At 36.7% G+C, this 18,859-nt stretch overlaps 1 protein-coding gene across 1 annotated transcript in view; it reads right to left on the bottom strand.

Annotated features, from left to right (window-relative positions):
* Nucleotides 1-490: 490 nt before the first annotated feature.
* TPRG1 (tumor protein p63 regulated 1) overlaps nt 491-18,859 on the bottom strand; it is a 477,906-nt gene continuing 459,537 nt past the window's right edge. The window contains exon 6 of the mRNA XM_057306602.1: nt 491-1,588. Coding sequence (XP_057162585.1) covers nt 1,487-1,588 — 102 coding nt within the window. The 3' untranslated portion in view covers nt 491-1,486. The remainder of the gene's footprint in view (nt 1,589-18,859) is intronic.

Genomic DNA, 18,859 nt, shown 5'->3' with positions numbered 1-18,859 from the left:
GAAGCTGAAAAATTAACGGAAAAAATACTGCGATTTTGATAATTAAGTATTGCCTTGTTTTGAGAAAATTACTCCAGGGGATTTATTAGTTATGGAAACGTGATTAAAATACCGTTGTCCATGGTTCATATTTTATAGCTAGACCACTCCCATGAGAGAGAAGTGAATTGGCATCTCCAAGCAAATGCCTGGAAGGCTGAGATACCCGTGAGGAAAACCTTTGAATCGGGTCTGGGTTTGGGGACTGTGAAAGTAGTCCAGTGATACACTGCTGAACGTTTGGCATTTGGCTCTCTAGGGAAAAAATGAAAGCAAATCTACATATATAAGTTTTTATACATTTTAGTGATATAATGTTTACACACGAACATTACAAATAATGATAGAACATACAACAGAATATTTTCATCGGTTTTTTGCTAAATCTTGTAAAGCCAACTCATGTTTGCAACTGATGAATGAATATAGTTTCAACATGAATATTGGTTGATATTTTTATTTATGTTAATGTGTAAGACAAATGTGAAACAACAAAAACATTTCTCACAACTTTGGTATGTCGGTGAATCAAAGCAATTTACTTGCTGAATCGGGTAATAGTTTCAAATAATGGAACAATATTTCCTCGAGCTTTTGTACATTCACAATATAGCGACTACAAATACGCTACAATTTTACCTTAACCTGCATTAACATTTTCTTTCTTTTTTTTTTTTTAAGATTTTATTTATTTATTTAACAGAGAGACAGCCAGCGAGAGAGGGAACACAGTAGGGGGAGTGGGAGAGGAAGAAGCAGGCTCATAGTGGAGGAGCCTGATGTGGGGCTCGATCCCATAACGCCGGGATCACGCCCTGAGCCGAAGGCAGACGCTTAACCGCTGTGCCACCCAGGCACCCCAAACATTTTCTTTGTCATCTTCTCAACCATCAATGAAACAATAAATCAAGCCCTGGTTTGTAGTCTTTGCAAACACTCCCACCATAGCTGATTCCAAGGGATAAGCATGATGTCACTGAATATGGACGTGGAAAGATGTGTAAACCTCAAGAACACAGATAATAGTGAATGTAGTAAAGTAGGAAGTGATGAGTTTTGAGTATTATCTTTGTTTTTAATATAATTTCATCATAAAAGTATGTAGTTCAATCTCAATAATAGCTGTGTTTACCCACTAGCTTGTAAAATTGCTGAGCATTTAACAATTGTTTTTCACAGGCACTCCACTGATAGTAATCTCGTATTGGATTTGGAGATTTTTGTTTCGCAGCTTATGTCAATTTTCCCGAAGTCTTCAGAAAAGTCTTGTTGTTACCGAAGGCAACTGAAGGCAGTTTCTATGACCAAGTTGGAAGTTAAGTGGTACAGTGTGAACAATAACTGCCTCCTTTGCTGCTTTAGAGACATGGAGAGGTGATCTGAAGAAGAAAAAGGAGTACTCCAGAGCAAGACCCTGTGAAAGGTTTGTAAAGACCAGATTTATCATTCAAGTCATCGGTCCCAGGGAATTTCCTGAATAACCTGTCATTAGCTTGATTTCTCTGCCATCCAACAACATGTGAAGCTTAGGACTCGTCTCCATAATTATCTGCAAGAAAGAAGGATGCATTTTCATGGCCAGAAATTAATCATTTTTAAATAGCTTTATTGTGGTATAATTGACATACAATAAATTATACATGTTTAAATTGTACAGTTTAAGTTTTGACATATATAGGCATCTGTTAAACTATCACCACAATCAATATAATAAACATCTCTGTCAGACCCCAAAGTTTCTCATGATCCCTTGTAGTCCCTCCCTCATGCCCCACCTTCCATAGCCCTCAACCCTCATCCCTAAGCAACCACTGGTCTGTTTTCTGATAGTAGAGTTTGCACTTTCTAGATTCTTATACAGACATGATCATATGGTATGTACTCTTTTTCATCTGTTTTCTTTCACTCAGCATAATTCTTTTGAGATCCATCCATGTTGTTATACACACGTATCAATAGTTATTTTTCAGCACAGTATTCCATTTTATGGATATACTACAATTAACCTTTTCTTCATTCACATATCGAAGAACATTTGAATTGTTTACAATTTTGAGTATTAGAAATAAAGCTGACTCGAAGTTTTGTGACAAGTGTTTGTATGAACATATGCTTACATGTCTCATAGGTGAATAAATACCTAATACCGGAATTACTGGGTTACTTCATAGGCAGCCATTTAAATCATTAAACCTTGAAGAAATGGCTAAACTATTTTCCAGAGATGTTTTGCCAAAGATATATGATTTGGAATTACTTTATCACAATCTGTTTCTTGACTTTATACTATTACCTGTGTCTTTCGGAGGGTTGAAGTTTTTAATTCTGCTTAAGTCTAACTTATCTCCGTTTTTGCAGTTTTCTGGTGGGTTGTGCTTTAGTGAGATAACCAAGAAGTCTTTGCTTAATCCAAGGTAACAAATATTTTTCCCTATAAGTTTTTCCATAAGGTTTACAGGGTTAGGTTTTACCTAACAAGATTTCCATTCATATGGTCATTGTTAGTATATCAATTATATACAGACACATTTTGATTTGTAGATATTACTTAAATTTTATATTTAGGTCTATGATCCACTTAATTTTTGTATTTTGTGTGAGGTATGGCTCCAAGTTTATTTTTTGCATAGGGATATCTAGTTATTCCAACACTCTCTCTTGAAAAGATACTTTTGCCACTAAATTGCCTTTACACTTTTGTCAAAAATCAATTGCCTGTATGAGCGTGGGTCTGTTTCTGGAATCTCTATTTTATTCCACTGATGTATGAGGAGTACAGCTCCCAGCCAAAATTCTATGTGTGATCATTCAGGCCCAACCATAGGCAATTACAAGGCTTTGTGCAGCACGTGTTATGGGGGAGACTGTCCTCCCCGCATCAGGCTTGGTGTACAGCCACTTCAGTATAGTCTCTGGAAGGAACTGCAGTTAAGGACACAACCCTCCCACCTTTCTCCTGGCCAGTCATACTCATTCGCATATCTGCGTTACAGCCCTGGCACTTCCATTCCAAGGCTTCCTTATCAGAGCCAGGACTGAGACACTTTTCTCCACTCCACCTCCACTGAGACCTATTTATGGAGGAGTGTGTGGAGGTGTGGGGAGTTTTGGCTGGGGGACTTTTCCTCACTCTGACTCAGTATGTTTCCATTTCCAGCCCTTCCTACCTTCCAACCCTGATTACTCCAGGTCCCTACAAAAGGCAGGAGCCTTTCTTTAGAGCTCCTTAGCAGTGATACAATTCGTCTCCTTTGCGTTGCATATCATCTGACCCATGCCCAGTGCCATCTGCGGGGAAAAACAGACACTGGACAGCCAGCTCTTTTCTCCTTTGCCTCTCAATGCACTGTCACACAGAGTGGATACAAACTCGATGGTTACTTCAAGTTTGTCTCATTGTCCTAATTGGCCACCTTGATAACTGGCAGCCTGACAATCTGTTTGTCTATGGTTATGCCAATACCATATGCTTTTCCATTGCTATAGCATTATAATAAACCTTGAGATCAGGTAGTGTTAGTCCTTCTTTTTCATAGTCACTTATGTCCTTCTTCATGGTCACTTTGGATATTATATGTCCTATGCATTCCCATATGAATTTTAAATTCCATTTTCCAATTTCTAAAAAATCCCACTCTCCAAGGATTTTGATTAGAATCTATAATCATTCGGGAAAGAATTGAGATCTTGACAAAATAGAGATTTATCACCTATGAACATAGTATACCTTTCCACATATTTAGGTCTTTTTAAATTTCTCTCTGCAACTTTTTGTAGTTTTCAGTGTATAGGTCTTACATATCTTTTGTTAAAATTATCTTTAAGTATTTAACACTTTTGAAGCTATTATAATTTTCTTATTTTTAGTTTGTCCATTATTAGAGAATATATATATATATTCACTAAATTATTTATTTTTATATATTATCATGTATCCTGCAACACTGCTAAGCTCATATAGCAGCTTTTTATATATTCCATAAAATATTCTAAATAAATTACCAAGTATTTTTGTGATTAAAGACAGTTTTACGTCTTCCTTTGTAATCTGGATGACTTACTGTTTTGTCTTGATAGCACTGACAAGAACTTCTAGAACAATGTTGAATAGAAATGGTGAGAACAGAGATCCTTGTTTTATTCCTACTCTTAGACGGAAACCATTCAATTGTTCACCATTAAGTATATTACTTGTACGTTTCCCTAGATGCCCTTTAGCAAGTTCTCTTCTATTCCTTCAATGCTGCAAGTTTTTAATCAGAAGTTGAAACTGACTCTTGACGTTGCTTTCTCTGCATGTATTAAGGTGATCACTCGGTTTTTCTCTTCTTAGTTAGTTAATATGATGAATTATGAATTATGCTATGTGACTGATAAACCAGTCTTGTATTTCTGGAATATAAATCCCTCTTTGTCACCATGCAGCTTCCTTTTTATGTTGCATTGGATTTGATTTGCAAAACAACATTGCTTAGAATTTTTGCATCGATCTTCATGGGAGAATATTGGTGTACAGTTTTCTTTCTTGTAACATCTCTGTCTTTGGTATCCGAATAATGCCTGTCTTATTGAATAGGTTAGGAAATATTCCCTTTTCTTTCAAATTTCTGAGTTTGTATAGAATTCATCTTATTTATTTCTTACGTGTTTGATAAAATTCACCAGGGAAGGCATTTGGGCCTGGCATGCATTTTTTCTTTTTTCTTGTGGTCATGTTTTCACTAGAAATTGAATTTCTTTCATTAAATATATATCATGAATATATATATAATGATTGAATATATATCAGGTTATATCATGTATTCAGGTTATGCATGTCTCCTTGAGTAAGCTTTGATAGTTTATATTTTCAAGAAATTTGTCAATTTCATCCAAGTTGTTGAATTTATTGGCTTAAGTTGTTTATAATAAATCCTTGTCATCCTTTTAATGGCTGCCAGAGCTGTACTGATGTAATCTCTCTCATTCCTGATATTGGTAATTTGTGTTTTCTTTCCCTTTTTCCTGATCAGTCTGGCTAAAGGTTTATACATTTCACTGATATTCAAGAATCATCTTTCAGTTTCATGAATTTCTCTATTGTATTCTGATTTTTGTTTCATTGATTTCTGTCTAATTTTATTATCTCCGTTCTTCTTACTTCAACCTTAATTTCTCTTCTTTTTCTAGTTTCTTAAGATTAATGCCGAGGTCACTGATTTGAGACCTTTCTTCGTTTAAAATATATATATACATTTGTGCACCAAGTACAGTTTAGTGATATCTCACAAAGTTTGATATGTTGCGATTTCATTTTAGTTAGTTCAAAATACTTCCGATTTTCCTTTTGATTTATTCTTTAACCCGCAGGTTATTTAGAAGTGTATTATTTAGTTTCCACATATTTTGGGATTTTTCCAGAGTTCTTTCTGTTATTGATCAGAGAACATACCCTATAGGATTCGAATCCTTTAAATTAATTGATCCTTATTTTATGGCTCAGAATATGGTCTATCTTGGTAAATGCTCCATAACACTTGAAAAAAAATGTGCTCTGCTGTTCTTTCGGGAGTGTTCTAAAAATGTTATTTATGTCAAGTTGGTTGACAGTGTTATTCAAACATTCCATATCCTTATTGATTATCTTTTTATCAGTTACTGAGAAATGCAGTAACTATTGATAACTATTTTAATATTTTTTGTATGATAATCCTATCATGCGTGCCACTTTTTGGTGAGTTTTGATTCATTTTCTCTTCTCTCTGGATTGTATTTTCTTGCTTCTTTGCTTGTGTGGTCCTTTTCTTATTATAAATTTTACCTTGTTTGGGTACTGGATAGTTTTGTATTTCCCAGCTACTGAGGCAGGACCTTCTTTGTAGTCTTGTATCCTTCTGAATTATGAGGATTTGCATTCTGCCTTTTGGGAACAGACACTACCCCTCTGTGTAAGCTCTGATTACTTTTCCCTGTAATGCTTTCAGAAGTTTTTCCCAATGGCTTCAAAAAGTTTCCTTACATGCATATGCTAATCAGAGCTCTGGTGGATGCTTGAGGGGAACCATCTGTACCTCTCCAAAGTTCTCTTTCCATGCAGCTCTCTCCTGGCTGGTATTCTGCCCTGTGAACTCTAACTTCCTTGTCTTCCCCAGACTCCCAGCTCCATCTGCTCAACTCAGGGACACGTCTAAACTGTGTGGATACTCTGTTCTGCAATCCAGCTTGGAAACTCTCAAGGCAGTAAACTGGGGTAACTGTAAGGCTCACCTCATATATTTCTTCTCTCTCAGGGGTCACTGCCTTTCATTCCCTAATGTCCAGTGCCTTGATTGCCACTGTCTTATATATATTATCTGTTGATGTTACAAATGAGACAGGAAATTCAGACTCTGGCAAAAGGCAAAAGCTGAGAAATATTCACTTTAATGTCATGAAAGATATCAATATTTTTCTCTATAGTTTGTAATTTTTGTCTTATTTAATGTATCTTCCTTTATTTTCTTCTGTAAGTTTTAAAGTGCCGCCACAAATATTTAAATTTTAAATCAACTTAAGAAGATTTTATATATGATTTGAAGTGGAGAATTAAATTCATTTACTTATTTCTCTCATGGTAAACTTGTTTATTCATTACCATCTATTGAAGGGAGTCTAATTTCCCTACTGATATGCCAAGACAGTTCTGTCATATACCAAGATCTGACATATGCAAATATCTGGCTTTGAAATTTTTATTGCCTCACTGGTTTATTTTTCTATTATTGATGCTCTTTGGTGTTTATTAAATATTTAAGTTTAGAATATTAGAGAAGGATAATATAGGTGGTATGATCACATCTTTTTGGTCATTTGGTCATAGGTTTTATGCTACCAAAAATTTCTAGAATTACTTCACCATATTTCCCTGTGGTCTTCACTATCTTTGTAAATGTATATCTGAAAGTGTTTATTTATTTCCTCTTCTGGAAAAATCCTTAATGGAAAGGATAGGGAAAATATGTTGATCTTTTCTTAAGTTAATTTCTTCAAACTTATCCTATCACATAGGATTCCAATAACAATAAAGTCCAAGAGGCCCATCATTCTTCTGTTAAGAATGTTACCAACTTCCCATACATCTCCAAATGATGGAGTTGTTTACTTCGTTCCCCTCAACATTGCCCACTCTGATTTTCTATTGTAATTTTCAGTTCTATTCTTCCTTCTGTTTTCAGTAAGATGATGTAGTTGGTTTATTTTAATTTCTGTTGTTATTAGTAATTATTTCAAATGCACAGAAAAATAGGGGTATAATATATGAAATATCCATGTACTTTCTATTCAGAATTCTCAAATGTTAAGGTTTTCTCATATTTGTTTCAGATCTCTCTCTCTCCTCTTTCTCTCTCATTTTTATTTAAAATTGAAATCGTATGAGTTCACTTAAGATCAGTCCTCTCTCCTTTCCTCTGCAGAGGAAACTACTGTCCTGAAGTTAGTATATATATTTTCAGACTGTATCCTCTTCTATTAAATGTACCCATCCACAGTTACTTGGTGTGGTTTTGTTTAAAATGTGGATAAACTGACACTAGTCGAAACGAGATCTTGGTAGTTCCGTGTCATGGCAAGATCCCCAAGACACAATAGACAATCATTTTGCCCATTACTGAACACGTGCATTTTTCTCATCTTCTCTCTCTTCTTTCCTTCTCTGTTCCCTCTCTCCCTTTCTTTTTTACTTCCTTCCTCCATCCTTCCATCTGTCCACCCATTTTTTTTCATTTATTCATTAAGACATCCAATTCCCACTCTCAGTTTATGTTCCAGACTTATTTTATCCTACTTCTGTGCATGTGTGCTTTTTACAAAATCCTGGACTAGTCTTGCCTCTCCCCAAATATGTTCTGAACTCATCTCACCAGGTTATTGCTTATGATCTTCCCCTAACTTAAAATTCTCTTTCTCCATGTCACATGCTGTCCTCATTCTTTAAGGGCCAGCTCAAATGTCATTTTTTCTATCAAGTCACTTTGGATCATCTTAGTCATAAAAACTCTTCTCTGTATTCCCTGTAGCTCCGTATCATACCGTGTAAACTGCACACCAATTCTGGATTTGAAGCTCAGCTCTACCTCTTCCTATCTGTGTAATTTCAGAGAGTTAACTTGGATAACTTTGGGTCTTCAATATCTCATGTATAAATGGGGAAAATAATTCCTGTATCACAAAGTTTTTAGGCTGGATCAAAATAGCTAATATGGGGATGAAGAGATTGAGACAAGTAGGAGGCCTAGCAGGGTCCCATAACATGCTCACTGAATTTGAGAAGACCTACAGAAAGAAAGAGAAAGTCTGTGTGATAAACGTGAAGTGAGAGACATGCCTCCGCTATTGCTTTGGTCAGCTTCAGTTCCTGAGTGCCCTGGATTCTATGATCATCTTACCAAGCTTTAAAATTTGTAGACACTTAGTCCCTAAATGCAAATTAACTACTTCATCTGCTATTTAATTAAAGTAACAGCAATCTTTTCCAGCTCTGGATGAAAAAGTGAGTGCACTGGATCTACTGAAAGACAGAAAGCTAATCTCCAATATTATGGGATTTTCAGCATAAGTTTTGACTATGGATGATTTCAGATGTTAGAATATATCCTCTGCCTAAAATGCCCGATCTCTGTCCTGAGTAAATGAGTGTGTGGGGAGAGAAAGATGAGTCCTGTGAATTCTAGGTTCTAGCTTGGCAGCTGGGTGTGGTTATTAAATATAAGGAAGGCATGAAGAGAAGAAGGCTTTAATGATATATTAATAAGGAACAAAAACAGACTCTGGCAGGAACTTGGATAGCTCTGGATTCCCTGCCTGGCAATAGGGGTTTGTTTTCTTGGAACTGCCTCAAAGTGAGTGAGATCCAACCACTTACATTTTTTAGTTTCTCCATTCAGGTTTCAAGTCTCTGGAAAACAGAATGTGATTGGCCCAACCCAACCTATCGACTTTGTTCATTCAGGTGAAAAGAAATGCCATGGGCCAGGCAGTCACTCCAATTTACATCTGCTTCAAGAGAGAGGGTAATTCAGTTTTCAGGCATATTAAGTTTGAGGTCCCCACAGGGGAAACTTTCAGGAGGCATTTGGTTACATGGGTCGGGAGCTAAGGAAAAATCAGTGCCAAAAGTAAAGATATTGGAGCCAACAGCATATTGAAATCATAAGGAATTTTGAATTTGTGTACAGACTAAGAAAAGTGCTACAGACAGAACCCTTGAGAATATTTTAAGAAGCAAGTAGGGGAAGATGCCCAGGGAGACTGAGAACAGTCTAAAAGCTAAACAACAAGGAACATGTGAGGGCTGCAGTGTTTATAGACATGCAACAATGGCCTAGAAATTCCTCCATTCCAGAAATGCATCCTTCTTTGAAGTCTTACAAGAAATATTACAGGTGAAAAAACTCACTGTCTATTTTCCAGGAAATATTATCCAAAGAGCAATCTTCGAAGTGTCATCCTCCGGGGTACAAAATAAAAGATGATGGGAAACCCAGGTTTTAATTTTGTTCTGTTTCCTCAGATTCTAATCAGCCATGGCCATTCTCTTATCATCCTTTCTGGATTTTCTCTTTTGACAAATATTTATAGTGGAAAATCAGAATAAATAAAAAGGTGCTGATAGGAGAGAGTGGAGTTGAAATGTTTCATCTATAGCATTAGTGAGCGGGTAGTAAGAATCTGGGATAGCAAAATAACCCTCCAGTGAAAACCTTCGAGAATTCAAGTAGATATGGGGAAAAAATACCTTATAAATTAAAAATAGCATGGATTTATTTTTCTGTGTAGCTCTACAGGATGAGAGTGATGTTCCCTAGTAAGATTCTGTTGATTCTTTACACATAAGGGATGGCAGTAGCAATTTTGACCTAAGACATTGTTTTCCTATAGAAAGTGATAGGCATTTAAAAACATTTCTTGCTTTTTGTCACAAATCTGGGAAGAGACAGAAGCTAAACTTTAAAGTTCAATCAATGCATCAGTTTTCATAATAAGTAACTAGCCAGTTGCTTGAGTTTAACCACCTTCATGCTTTTCTTCTTTGCACAGGCTTGTACGTGTCAACACAATCATGTCAGTGGGAGAAAATCTGACATGATCAAAATATTCAAATGGATTAAAAAGAGAACCTGTAAAAGTTCAACCAATCCAAACCCTCGAAGCACAGTATTTATAGTAGAAAAAAAAAGAATAAATATTAATATTCACTCCTGAATTCTAGGTGAGTGTGGGATGTGTGAAAAACCTGACTACACCTACAAAATACTCAAACAGCAATTCTTTGAAAAAAAATTTTTTTTTCATTTCAGTTCCTGTGACTTCGTTTTCTCTTTAAGAGTTAAAAATACTTTGAGACGTTTCTTACGTTGTTGGATGGGACCAGACTTGTCCTAAAGGTTAAATTTTGCCTCAGAATCTTCTGTAAGAAGTTATGATGTTTTGAAAAGTCTATTTTTACCCATAAGATAACCAAACAATATCATATAATTTCATAATGGGCACTACCATATTACTTTTGACATACCCTAAATAAGGGATTATTGGTATTTAACCTATTAACACCAAAAGAACTTTTGAAAACACTAAGTTTTCAAAAACCCACTGCTAACCAGTAGCTGATACTTTAGGTAAATATTTATTGATTAGGAATTCTGTCCCCTATCAATTGTGAGTTTGATTTGGGGGGCTAATCCCTGATTAGGTCTTTTAGTATATCTTTGTTCTTGGCTACAAATACAAATATTAACCCTTCTCCATTGTATGGCAAATAGTTGGCCCTGGATGCAGAGCCAGGGATTATGGAAAACTCTCTGGAACTCCGTATCATGTTTGGAAAATAATCATTTATATGAGTCAAATGATGAATACATAGTACATTCTTTGCATAAGATAAAGTTCTATAAGTCAAGGAAAAGAATCAAAGAAGAGTTTTGCTTGTCCAGTGTCACTTAACCAGTAAGGGAGAGAATGGGGATGCAATTCCCTGAGCAAGGGACATATCACTAAATCACACTGCTTTCCCCAGCAACTGACATTTGATATTGGCTTACCTTCCAATTATCATGATATAATAGCAAAACAGCATAGATTCCAAAGTTAGGAAAACTTGTATGTGAATCCTCAATCTGACATGTATTAGTCGTTTGGCTTAAGAAAATTCTTTCCATTCTCTGTGTCAGCTTCTCAGCTACAAATTCCTTAAACTTAGATAAAAATATTTACCTCATAACACTGCTTAAGGATAACCTGAAATAATGCACATAGTGTTTTGTACAGTGACCAGCACATACTAGGTCCTCAACAAATACTCGTACACACACAGTCTCTCCTCTCTAGTGAAAGGAAAACGTATGTTATTCATTAGTCAAGAAATTTGATTGTTAGTGACAGAAACCCAACACAACCCAAGCAGAATAAAAAGGAGCATGTATTGCTCACATCATCAAACTGTGGGAGAAGCAGGCAGCCTCAGACATGAGGTCCTGGAACCAAGAACTTGAGCACCACTAGTACCCTTTCCTCTTTCCAGTCGCTGCCCTATTGGCTCAGTTCATGACACCCCTCCATTTTGTTAGAAATGTAGCTGTTGGCAAATCCTAGGTCACATTTCCCTGCTCTACCACCACAGAGGCACTGAGCCTACTTCCCTAATCTCACTAAAACATCAGTTTCCAATTGGTCACTCCACTCAGGGACTAATCAAATGGGGAGGGAAAGTAGGACTCCATTAATGCTTCAACTTTTGATATTGTGCTCTGCCTCCCAGACCTTGACAAAGGGACTTAAGTCAATATGGAAGCCCTCACTATTAAAACATAACCAGTCATAATGCTGAGCAAAAGAGCTAGCTACAAACAGACATAGAAAATGTGACACCAAGTACGTAAACTTTCAATCACACAATATAATACTTTCCTAGTACTCAAGGAATATTATATTACAGATCCTATTACATCGGAAGAAACTAGAACAATGTTTTTTTTTTTTTAATTTAGCCAAAGCCTCAAACTTACACTTAAGGAGGAAAAAAAGGAAATGTAATTGTATCTCTTAATAGAAACCATTCCCAGAAGCATTTTCAGAAGTGGTGGGCGGAATGTTGGTCAAACACTAGATGTCCATTACATTTTGGTTCTTATTTATTTTCTACAAGCTGACATAGTTTCTTAAATTCAGCACAGGTATGGAACAGGATAAACTTATCTTACTCGGCTTTAAGCTATTATAAACCCTCATTGATACAGTTGTTCTTCTTATTCAATAAAGAAGGCCCATTATCATCATCATCATCATCCAAAGTACACTACTAGGTATTGAAATAAAGGCTGACTTGTTCAAAAGATGTTAAAATAATTAGTAATCCCTTGAGACAACAAAAAAGTGAGACACTTGGTCATCAATTTCTAAGGAATATAGACAACTTTTTTTTGTGTGTGTGAAAAGATCTAGAGCTGGGTAAATATAAGAAAAGATACAGCCTTCCGATTATTATTATTATTTTTTTAATTTACTGCTGTCTGCCAAAAGAGAAGAAACAAACAAGATCCTTGCTTTATCATGAAAGAAAACAGAGGGAAATAAGAAAGAGGTTTTTATGTGAGTGACACTAACACATCTTTTACATGGTTTAACAAAATACAGAAGGGTGATAGGTGGGTGTAAGTATTGTGCTTACAATTTGCATGAAGGAATTGGCACTCCTCATTTTAAGCAAACATGACATAAAATTCAATATTAGCTACTAAAGAAGACACTTATATTTTCCTTTTTTTTAATGAAAAGACTCAAAGTCAGATTATTTCTAAAAAGACCTCCTTAAGCAAATTGACCATTACTTAAACAATTTTTTTGTCATGTATTATCTGCCCAGCTCCATGGACACATACATGCTTCATGTTCTTACCTTGAATTGAAGGCACAAAACTAAAATATAGGAAACATAAGATTTGAGTGGAGCATAAAAACTGTCGGAACTCACTCTGTGAGGACTCAGATTGGGACAGATACAGAAGGTCAAATGACTACACATTAGGGATCCAGCAGGAACAAAAGCATCAGTGTGGAATGAGCATGGCAGTTGTTCAAAAGCCTATTAAAATATGACTCAATTTACAGGAATTTGACACTCTTACAATGCGCTAAATATACTGATTTTGTCTAGCGTATCTTTAAATATAATGAAAGGATTAAAAATGCATACAACGAGCAACTGGTTCCTTTCTATCCATGTTGTTTACTCCATGCCTTCACATGAGAGAGGGGGTCATGATCCTTCAGAAAATAAGATCTTTCTGCCTGTCTCAAGGAAAAAGCTGCTAATCTGTAGTTCCAACTTTGGAGCTATATTCCGAAGCGACTCACGATAGATCTTTCTAGCACTGCATATCATCAGCCTTGGATAAACTCTTCTCACCTTACAGGCTTCCCTATGATGGTCGGGATGAAGAGATTGTCAACTTCTCAGAGCAGTATCACATCTGTTTTGATTTTTGCTGTCTCTTCAGAGCCTCCGACGGTAGGCTCTGGCTCATGGTAGGTGCTGAATCAAGTTTATTAAATTAATTTATTGATTAATGCAAAAGTAAACAAAACAAAACAAAAAAAGAAACAAGAATGGCTTTTCAAATCTCCTATTGAAAGAGATCTTCCCTTGGCATCTATCATGCACCAAGTCAAGAAGGATTTCATTAATGGACATTACCACATGGCAAAGCATTTTGTAATGTGATTAGGGGACTTTTGCTTCTAAGACACCTGTTTGGATCCATCCCAAGCAGATAGGGGCTGGACATTACTGCTGCTGATATGAAGGGAGCTTGTAATGGATTAGAGTCTAGAGCCCAAGGAACAGGTGTCCTTGCCATAAAATTAGCCATAACTCTGAACCAGAGAGGTTAGAAACTGAAAGATCCTCTAAACAAAGACTTGTATGTAATCTAGGCAAGTCCTAGAGAGGAAGTTCATGGTCCCAATGTAGTAGCTAAATATGGTACATAGAAGATGTTTAGAGGACTGGAGTTATTAGACCCAATTCTGTCCTTGAGTATTCTATCCCTCATTTTGGAGTTATTAGACCCAAATGCTATCCCTGGTAATTCTAACCCTGATTTTGACATGATCTGACTTTTTTGCTATGACAGAATATTCCAAGCTCATCTTCTGCATTTCTTGCCCCAGACCTGGAATTACTCATTTCTCTAAAAATTCCCGGTTTCTTTTAGAGGGAAATTGTATTTCAGCATCACAATCTGGGTAATAGTAATGTTCAATACTATTTCATTTGGGCATTGTTTCTAGGTCTCTTCAATGGAAAGAACTAGAAAACATACCTGTATTTAAAACAAATGACATCATGAGATCATACTGATATTTGCAACTCAAATTCGGGATTACAAAATTTTTACTTGTATCCTCTTTTATATTACATCTATGCCTCCTTCTTTCCAAAAGGAGAATCTTCTCAATGACATAGGAGCTGACAGAAATAGTTTATTCCACCGTTAATCATCTCTTTTTTCCTTCATTACATGTATAACAGTCTCAGAATAACAATACTAATGCTATGCCACCAATGTAATTACTGAGGACAGGTAAACATGTTTTGCCTATGCTCTTCCCCATTCTCTCCCATTTTTAATGGTTGTTCCATATCTACTTTGTCTGAACACATGACCATTACCTACCAAATGCTCTCTGTTCAACTCATTTATTCTTAGTTCTCCTGGTAACTATTTAATAGTCAATCCCAGAACTTATGACAATGTTTCTAATCATTTTGACTTTCTGAAGTTTGTTCTCTAGCAATTCCTCAGGTGTCCATGGGAAAAATACTTCCGGAGTTCTTAAATAATTGACAACTTTGTGTTTGCCTTTTTGAAGTTACAGTCAGTTGTGCCAGACATAAAATCCTTGGCTTACATTTTCTTGAGTATCATAAATATGCTACCTCATTTTCTTTTGGCATAACGCATTGCTGTCAAAATGTTTGATGTCGGTCAGATTTTCTATTGTTTTCTTGCAGTGCTTGAAAACTATTATTGGCATGCTCCTGGGACTTCCCCGTTCTGATTCCCTCCCCACATTTATCTGCTTCTTTTTATTCTATGTCTCTCCTGTCCCTATCTTGCTCAGTTTTGATTTTCATTTATTTTCTGTCATTCCCCCTGTCTCTTATGTAAAGTTCTATCCTGGAAAGGATGCCTGGCTGGTTCACAAATTCATGGGGTGCTTGGCTGCTCCAATCTCTTCTGACCCTCCTTAGCACAGTCTCCTTGCCTACGCCCCTTATTGCACTAGGCAAACCCTTCCCAGTTTCAGTGCTGTTTTCAAATCAGCCTGCAGTAATTTACAGTGAATACTCATAGTCTTTGGGGGGAATTTTCTTCTTTTTACATATGTCAGATAGATTCCCTCTGTTTTCACCCACTCAGAGGTTTATCTGTTGGTTGGCTGTTGATACATTTTGGCATTTGTAGAGTTTCTCTGTCACCTGGTTTAATTGTATATGTTGTTCATGGTTTTTTGGGGTTTTCACTGTTTGCTTTGCTTTTGCTCTCTAGGTGTTCTCTTTTTATGTGGAGGAGTAACAAGATTGGAAAACAATGCTGCTATCACAGTAGTCCATCCCACTAAGGCATTAATTTTAAGTGACTTATGGGACTTAAAGAATTCTAAAAAAATATTCTTATCCTTTCCATCAAATTATATTGTGGAAGACAGTTGTTCTAAGCTAGAATCAGGATAGAACTTTAAAATGCCTGTCCACTGAATTACCAAACCAAGCTGGAGTTACTGAATAAGCTTTGTACCATAAGAGTTGGGTATCATATCACTAATATCTTCAGAGGCAACAAGACAGAGGAACATGTTAAGTGAGCCCATGTGAAACAAGGCAAACAAATCCAGAATGAGGGACATTCTGCAGAACTGACCTGGATTTTTTCCAAAGAAATGGTACAAAAACAGAATATGGGAGGGGCACCTGGTTGGCTTGGTTGGAAGAGCCTGAGACTCTTGGTCTCTGTGTCGTGAGTTTGAGCCTCACATGGGGTGTAGGGATTACTTTAATAAAACTTAAAAAAAAAAAAACAACAGAATATGGGAAGGAGGGACTACACTAGATTGAAGGAGACATAAGAGCGTAAGAACCAATAGCATTGGTATACTTTATAAAATAGCTTTTGATCTGTGTAAGGTGTATTTTAATGAGCTGTTACTCCCTTGCGGATGAGAGATGCCAAAGAGAGGAGAAGGGGAAAGGTCTCCATCCGAGATTATTATCTTGTAGAAGGAAACTTTGATTCTCTAACTGCTGTAGATGGAAAGTTGCAAATAGGGGAATTCAAAGGGCCCAGATAGAGTGGGCAACCCCAAGGGGTCTTTGACACATCTTTCTCTATTGTTCAAAGAGGGGAATTCATCTTTATAAAGCACTTTCTGGGACGCCTAGCTGGCTCAGTTGGTGGAGCATGCCACTCTTGATTTCGGCTCAGGTTATGATCTCAGGGTTGTGAGACTGAGCCCCAGGTTAGGCTCTATGCTCAGTGCGGAGTCTGCTTAAGATCCTTTCTCTCTGCCCCTCCCCACCGTTTGTACATGTGCATGCACTCTCTCTCTCTCAAATAAATCAAATAAATCTTTTTTTTAAAGAGATTTTATTTATTTATTTGGGAGAGACAGAGAGGGTGAGAGAGAGAGAATGAGCAGTGGGAGGGGCAGAGGGAGAAAGAGAAGCAGACTGCCCACTGAGCAGGGAGTCCAATGCGTGATTTGATCCCAGGACCCTGAGATCATGACCTGAGCCAAAGGCAAATGTTTAACAAACAGATCCACCCAGGCACCCTTAATTAAATACATCTTTTAAAAAATAGAAAGCATTTTCCTTTTTTTTTTCCTGTTTGTTATTTTTTTAAAAATAATTTCAAACTTAAAATTTGCAAATGTAATTCAAAGGTTTTTCCCCCTGAATGATTAGAAAGGCTGTTGCTCACATAAGGTCACACTACCCCCTGAATACTTTAGCTTATAACGCAGACAAAAATGTTACATATACATGTATAACCATGGCATAGTCGTTAAAATTTGGAAATGAACATTTATTCATTATGACATGTAATCGTCAAATCCCATTCACCTTACACCCAATTGCTCCAGCAATTTCTTTATTGCAAAAAGATCCAATCTAGGATTACATGTTACCTTTAGTCTTTTTTTTTTTTTTAAGTTTCTTTCAATCTAGAAGAGTTCCTCTGTCTTTCTTTGACTCCCTAATCTTGATAGTCTTGAAAAATAGAACACATTTATTTCTATCTATGGCTTTTCTGGCTTTGTTGTTGAATAACTATGCTGTTTTAGGAGGGTAATTTCTTCATCTGGAATGGTATTTTATTCATCTGTAAAAGGGTTGAACGTGGTGACCTCTAAAGCCCTTTCCAGCTTTAAAATTTTAAGGATTTGCCATAAGCTTACTCTGTTCCACTAGACTGATTTCATGACTAAATCCAGTCATTCGTCTTACAAAATAAGAGTTTGTGAATATTTAAATGTACATCTATTCATACTGCCAGAAGTTATCATCGATGGCAAATCAGCAGCTTTCCATTTAAAGGATAGCATACACATATCTTTAACAACTTCTCAATTAAAAGAAGGTGATGTCAAAGGCAGAAAGAGACAAAGAGTTGTTTCACAACAAGACTGAGTCAATAAATTTAAGCCCAAGAAACTAAAGGCATTATTGAGAAATCAGAACCTATTGACTGCAGCTGGATTCCAGATACACCTTTTACATAGCCACTCTACTTTTTCCACCAGAACTGCTTCTAACAGGAAATCTTCATGTCCTGGGGCAAACATGAAATCTAAAAGAAGACAACTCCCCCTTCTTCTCACCATTATTTAGAGGACTCTTCAGATTACATTCAACTTGAATGCCAGAAAGGAAGTTACCCCCTCTTCAAATAGAATGCTTCCATGGCCTCTCACCTTGCTTGGGCACCAGTTTCATATCAAGCAGTGGTGGAGTGCAAACAAAACCAATCCTCAGAGCTGCTGGCTTCATTTTACCAGTGTGAACCCAAAGCATGCTATCCTATTACAGCTCTTGAAAAAAAGGGGGGGGGGGAAGGGGGAAGAAAAGAAAAAAGTGGTCTAAATCAAATCAATCCCAACCCACACACACTCCCTCAAACCATAACACAGAGTTACAATCTCAAGGTGGTCGAGTGGTTTAACCACAAATATCCTGGCAGCCTTGTGATCGGACTCTTGGTTTGCACAGCTGAAATGGAATGGCTGGGGCCCCTGGTTAACAAGAGGAAGGAAAGATCTATAACAAATGGGGTCCCACTATGGTCAAAAGTGGTCAAAGCTGCCTTCAGATAGAACGGGGGGTGAAGGGTGAAGGCAGTCTGTGCCTGAGGAAAAGAAGAGGAAAACCCAGTCATTCAGCAAATATTGAGTATACACAGGAAATGTCTAAGTTGGATGGGCGTAGTAAATGGAAAGGAAATAGGAAGATGAATAAGACATGAATATTATCCTCTAAGCTAGGCATGACACAAAGTAGAAACTGCTAAGTGCAACAAGAAATAGAGAAAATCTTATAGAAAAAGCATGATACCTGGCATTAGTGGACTATTAGTAAATGCATGACAGATGGAAAGAAGGAAAGAAGACCAAATAAAAGTGCTCAGTTCTGGCTTTGGGAAGGGAAATGACAGAGAATTTATACTGAGTGATAAAAACAATACTAAATTAGACCCTAAACTGATGAAGAGGAAACCAACTTGACTGCAATTCTTTAAATATATGT

Source organism: Ursus arctos, unplaced genomic scaffold, assembly GCF_023065955.2.
Source record: "Ursus arctos isolate Adak ecotype North America unplaced genomic scaffold, UrsArc2.0 scaffold_4, whole genome shotgun sequence".
NCBI classification, from domain to species: domain Eukaryota; kingdom Metazoa; phylum Chordata; class Mammalia; order Carnivora; family Ursidae; genus Ursus; species Ursus arctos.
Note: the sequence above shows the minus strand (reverse complement) of the source record. Positions and strands in the feature narration are given on the sequence as shown.